Source organism: Fringilla coelebs (genome assembly GCF_963513975.1).
Source record: "Fringilla coelebs genome assembly, chromosome: 15".
NCBI lineage: Eukaryota > Metazoa > Chordata > Aves > Passeriformes > Fringillidae > Fringilla > Fringilla coelebs.
The window spans coordinates 17,192,386-17,198,385 of record NC_140041.1 but is presented as its reverse complement, the minus strand read 5'-3'; the positions used below and the strand labels follow the sequence as shown (position 1 = coordinate 17,198,385).

At 55.4% G+C, this 6,000-nt stretch overlaps 1 protein-coding gene across 1 annotated transcript in view; it reads left to right on the top strand.

Moving 5' to 3' along the window:
* STK10 (serine/threonine kinase 10) overlaps window positions 1-6,000 on the top strand; it is a 39,151-nt gene continuing 33,151 nt past the window's right edge. Inside the window, exon 1 of the mRNA XM_084216062.1 lies at window positions 1-240. Within this exon, the coding sequence (XP_084072188.1) occupies window positions 85-240 (156 nt within the window). The 5' untranslated portion in view covers window positions 1-84. The remainder of the gene's footprint in view (window positions 241-6,000) is intronic.

Here is a 6,000-nt window from a genome sequence, read left to right as displayed (position 1 = left end):
GCCGCTCCCCGGGCGCGCAGCGGCTCCGTCCTCCCGGGGCCGGAGCGGGCGGCGGCTCCGCAGCTCCCGGGGCCGCACTCCGGGATGGCTTTCGCCAATTTCCGCCGCATCCTGCGCCTCTCCGCCTTCGAGAAGCGCCGCTCCAAGGAATACGAGCACGTCCGCCGCGACCTGGACCCCGGCGAGGTGTGGGAGGTGGTGGGCGAGCTGGGAGATGGAGCCTTCGGCAAAGTCTACAAGGTGGGTCCGGGTGCTCGGAGGGTCCGGGAGCAGCGGCGGTGCCGCCGCCCGGGCTCGGAACGGCTCCGGCACAGCGGGGCCGGCTCCGCATCCCGTTAGCGGGAGGAGCCGGGCGGGCACGGCTGAGCCGGGCTGGGGATCGCAGCGCCCCGGGAAGGGGGAAGGAGGGAGAAAAGCTTCCTGGGTTTTTTTTTCTTCTTTCTTGCCTTTTTTACTTTTGTTGTTGTTGTTGTTTTTGTGTGTGTGTGGTTTCTTTTGTCGCCCCGAATCGCCCGTTTTCAGAGCGATGCTTTTGTGAGCAGACCCCGGCGCTCCCTGCCAAGCCCGCCGGTGCAATGAATGGAGGGAGGTTTCTTGGAAGTCGGCGCTTCCAGGGCTGTCTCCAAGTTTTCTGAGTCCCCGGGGGTGACAGGGGATTTGTAACCCCGCCGTTGCTGCCGGCAGACAAAACTTGGGAGGGCCAAGAGGAGCCGGCTGCAGTGCTGGGAATGTTTAACCTCGGGCTTCAGGGACGGGGGTTCCAAGGACCAAAGATTCCCCGGACTTTGCTCTCCAAAGCAGCGGCGTTCCCGCTGTCCCTGCTCGGGGCTGTCCCGTGTCCCGGCGGGGGATGAGCAGCCCGGGGATCCGCAGGCTCCCGGACACACCTGTGTGTGTGACAGGCGCCGCTTGGAATGGGGGTGGGAATTGCCTCTCGGGCAGCTGGGGCTTGATGGCCTCCTTAGATCGCCTGAGAAGGCACTGCCTTTGAAAAAACGAGAAATAAACAGGGCAGGAAGGGAGGCAGGTGACTGCAGGTCAGGACAGGGGGATTTGGTGTTTATTCCTCATCTCTATCACGGTATTTGACAGAAACTCTAAAAACCTGAGTGCTAAATACCCATTGAGCGAAACCTTTTAGTGAAGGATCCTATCTTCTAATAAAACACAATTCCTAAAAATGATATTTAAATCCCTTCTCCATTTATCCTTCTGAAAGCAGCATCAGTAGAAATTCTGTTGCCATTCTGCTCCGTGAGGTGCATTGGAGATACAATTGTGCGTAGCAACACTCACTCCTGGATGATTCCGAGCTTTTATTTGCTCAGGTTTCTCAAACAGTGACAGGAACCAGGTAAACAGTGCGAAATAACTTCAGTGGCCTCCGAGAGAAAGGAAAACTTAAATAATTATTTAAATGCTTTCTATTTTAAACATGTATAATGTACCCAAAGTAGGTGACTTAGAGAATAAAGCTGCTTTAGAGGCGGCTGGTTTGGTTTTTAGTCTGTTGTCATGTCTGAATGGCTCAGTTATTAACCCCAGAGCATTGTCAGAGTGACTTTATTGCTGTAGGTAAGGAATGTCTGCCTGTCAGGCAGTAACAGCTCATCTCCCGCTCCTTTCATCCCCATTTTGACACAAATGAGAATGAAAATGTCCCAGTGGACACCGTGTGTTTACAACCAGAAGTTGTAAACCTTCTGGAATATTCAGGCAAGTTTTTGCTTTTGTGGAGTTTTAACCCTGTCAGGCAGGGTGAGGTTTAACATCGTGCCAGAAAACAAAGGGTTACTTTATTGTATTTAGCAACATTTCCCTTCTGCATTGCTTTGATCTCTTCTCCACCTGTTCTCCATTCCATCTGGCAAAAGGTCATGGGTGGGTTTTGAGTTCTCATCCAAGAATTTGTTTGTTCATTTAGGAACCCCAAATTATTTGGGGGTGCTGTGCTATAAATCCTTATTTTAGGATCACAAATCCTTATTTTAGGATAATAAATCCTTCTTTTATGAGGATCAACAATCCTTATTAATCCTTATTTTAGGATTAATAACCAGAAACACATTTTCCTTTTTTTTCTTGTCTCCTTTTGCTTTTTTATATCTGGGGTGGGGATGAGGGTAAGGTGGGATGTGAAAGAAGGGGTTTGCCCTGTGGTGCTGCTCAGCTACCAAAAAATCAGCCGAATAACCCACCAAAAACTGCAGAATAATCCACCAAAAACCCAGCAGCCGAATAACCCACCCGTGCTCCAGGAGAGCGGAGGCACCCAAAATTCAGGCAACAACTTGAATCCCTCTCTTGACCCCAAAATCAATTTAATTTCCTCACTAAAGGCACTGCTTGGAGCGAGGCTGAGTGTCTGCAGGGCTCTGAGGTTTCCAGGATGCTGGAGTGAACTCCTGCCCGCTTTCCCCCCTCTCTCCACGCCCGGAAGGTGACGGATCCTGTGCCTGCATCCTGCCCCGTGTGCCATCTGCTGTGTCCCCTTGGAAAGGTCTGAGCTGGGCTTTGTTCTCTGGGCACTCAGACCTGGCAGAAACTAAGCTGTGGAGAGATGGAAACTCGGGCTGGCTTTAGGAGGCAGGGTGTGAGCTGGAGGAAGGAGGGCTCGGGGGTTTGGGGTATTCCTGCCCTGTGGAATCCTGTCTGGAGCTCAGACAAAGCTGAACTGGCTCCTCACAGGGTTTCCAAAAGTAGGAGAGGCTTCATTTAAATACATATTAATTAAAAAGAATGGATTTTACAGCGGAGGCTGGATCCTACATGGCAGACCTAAAAAAAACCTGTGGCCAGCAGAAACTGGGCCTGGGATTTCCCTGTTTTTATAGAAAGTCTTTTTGCAGCAAAAGAGGATCTGCCTGCAAGAGGAACCAGTTGAACAGAGGGTAATGAAGCTGTAAAGTAGGAGGGGGTGGGGAGGAAATGTTTCTTTCTAGCTCTTATTCCATGAATGCTGTGGTCTTGGCAAGGCCAGAGGTGCACTGAGGACAGGGTGGCAGCCACAGGTGACCGAGCTTTGCCACCACCTCATGCCAAGTTTGTTAAATGGATGATCCCAAACCTGGCAGCTGGGAGCTGTGGTCAGTGGGTGCCAGCCTGGGAAGGCTCCAGCCCACCCAGGATTGGGGGTTTGTAAAAGTTCCTCACTCAGACCCTTCCCAAGCTCCCTTAGAAGAAAAGAAAAGAAAAGAAAAAAGAAAAAAACAGAGTTCTTCTCCTGGAAAAACAGCTGAGATACTGCCCATAAACCCCAAGGATCTGTGTTGCCACTTCAGAAAAGAAAAGAAAAAAGCAAAAAGCAGAGTTACCTTCCTGGAAAAACACCTAAGGTACCATCCATAAACCCAGAGGATCTGCGCTGCTACTCCAGAAAAGAAAAGAAAAAAGTAAAAAGCAGAGTTCTTCTCCTGGAAAAGCAGCTGAGATGCCACCCGTAAACCCCAAGGATCTGTGCTGCCACTCCAGAGCTGGCATCGTCTGGAGGGACAAGTGGCAGTGGGCACCAGGGAAGATGCTCAGGGTGCACCCAGCAGTGCAGGAGCCCTGCCTCTCCTCTCAGCCCTGCCAAGGGAGCATTCCCTGCCCCAGGAGGGGATGCCCATGGCACGGAGAGCCCAGGCTGGCAGGGGCTCCCCCGGCGGCCGGGGCACGGCCGGACCCCCCTGCCTTCCCCCTGGGGATTGTTTTGCCGCTCTTGTGCGGCGCTATCTGCCCTGCCCAGCGCTGCCGATGGGGACAGTGGCTCCGATAAGGCAGGGTGGGGACAGGCTGCCAGCCGGGTTATTCAGCATCCCCCCGAATCGCCCGCAGGCAGCTCCATCCCCGATGGCACCGCCGCTCGGCAGCGCCTCTTTTGTGCCCTGCCGCTCCTCTCCCCTCGCGGGCGGGCTGGAAAAGGCGAATTTGGGTTATCTGATGTGCTGTGCTGCTATCGGGGCCGTGCATGCTGCGGGCTGGAAGTGTGCCTTTGGCGGGGGGCGGTGCGAGGCTGATCGCCGGGGGCTGCTCAGCTGCCTGCGGCGGCACTGGGGATCCTGCGGGGCTCCGGGGTGGCCCTGGCACCACAGAGCTGTCTGCTCATTGCCCCAGCCTGCACCACTCCTGCCTGGCTCAGGTGATCCAGGCTCAGCTCGGTTTGGTCCATGGGGTGGGGGTTTGGGAAGGGATTGTCCCCAGAGCAGCTGTGGCTGCCCCTGGATCCCTGGAGGTGCCCAAGGGACGCTTGGATGGGGCTTGGACCCACCTGGATTAGTGGGAGGTGTCCCTGCCCGCGGCAACAAAATGAGCTTTAAGGTCCCTTCCAGCCCAAATCGTTCTGTGATTCTACACGTTAATTCCTGGAAAGGGTGTCACAGAGATGTTAATCTGCCGAGTTAGCTTTGAAAAAGAAAAGGGAAGGAAAACAGAAACGGGGGAAGTTTGAGCTGATTGGCCACAAGGAATGTAAGGTCAGATCATGGTCTTGTCCTTTAGAACAGCTGAAGGGATTCCTTAAAATCTTTTTTCTTGGGAAGGAGGAATGGGAAGGTTTAACAGTGTTAAACCCGGCTGAACTTTAAACTTGATTTTCACTGTCAGCTGATGGAAAGGTGGGATGCTCTGTCCCTGCTGCAGCCCTGAGCTCTGTGGCTGTCTCTGTGTGACAGGGGACAGGGACAGCTCTCCATGGCCTAAATATTTGGGCAATGACTTCAGTGGCACAGCCCAGATCCTGGCAGTGCTGTGGGCAGCTGCCTGCAGGAGAGCTCAGATGAGCCATCCACCCTCAGCACGTGGCAATCCTGCTCGGAAAAACTCCTCCCCGCACACCTCATGGTTTTGTAAATGTTTTGTCTCCTGAGGATCTAGCTTCCCTGGAGAAAAGGTTCCTTTTCCTGGTGGCCAGGTGTCCCCAGGGGCTCTGGGGGTGGCTGTGCTGTGTCCCCATCCCCTGGCAGTGCCAGCCTGAGCCCGGAGGGAGCAGAGGCTGAGCAGGAGAGCGAGGGCACGCTCTGCTCCCGTGGGAAAGGGAGGGGGCTGCTCCCCAAGGGCAGGGCTGGAAGGGGCAGCGTGTCCCTGGCAGGGAGCGGAGCCCTGGCTCTGTTCCTGCTGCAGCTGCACTCTCTGGCTCTCTCCTGGCTGGGGAAAAGCCCCTGTGCCACCTCCCGGGCTGCTCATCCCCCATCACAGGGGAGCCTCCCTGTGCTCCTGTCCCCAGGGCTCCTGCCTTCATTTGGTCTCTGTGGTGTCTGGGGAGGTGGGAGAGGCAGGGAAGGAGCCCAGCAGTGCTCTTGGTTCTCCTCACACCTGGATCTGCTGCTCCTGCCCCGGATTCCTCCTGCACAGGGCAGTGCCAGCCGTGCTGGGCCACCCTGGCAGCCCTGGGCTCTGGAGACAGGCAAGAGCCGAGTGTTTTATTGCCCTGCCAGGGCCTTGCTGAGCCGGTGCTTTCCAGCCCAGTGAGAGAGGGCTGCCAGCCAGCCAGCCCTGCCAGCGCCAGCCTGAGCCCTTTCCCTGGCTCCTGGGTGTCACAGCCATCCAGCCCCTGCTCCCACAGCCCCCTGGGCACCACGTTTGGAGCAGCAAGTTGCTAGGAGACCCAGAACTGGCTGAAAGGCTTTTCCCCCTCTATTTTTAAATTACTTTTCCAATGTTGTGGCGTTGTCTGAGTGCAGGCAGGGCCAGGAATGCTCTCTTGGAGCACGGTGCTCTCCCAGGGACTGGTGACCTGAAGGATGTTTGGTGCTCTCAGCTCTCAGGCTGAAGATGCTGGGTCGAGGTGGAACTTCCCCCTGCTCAGACCTTGCCTGTTTATTTGCATGGCCCAGGAGCTCTGCCTGGTTTCTGTAGGTGGTTCCAGCCCAGCACAGCAGCCCCAGCCCCCTCGCTGTGCCTCTGTGGCTCTCTGGGTGCAAGCTCTGGAACATCACGTGGAGCTCCTCATCTCTGCCCCCCTTTGCTGGGCCATGCTGAGAGGAGGCCAGGAGAGGTGTTTGTGCCGAGCTTGGGTCACGC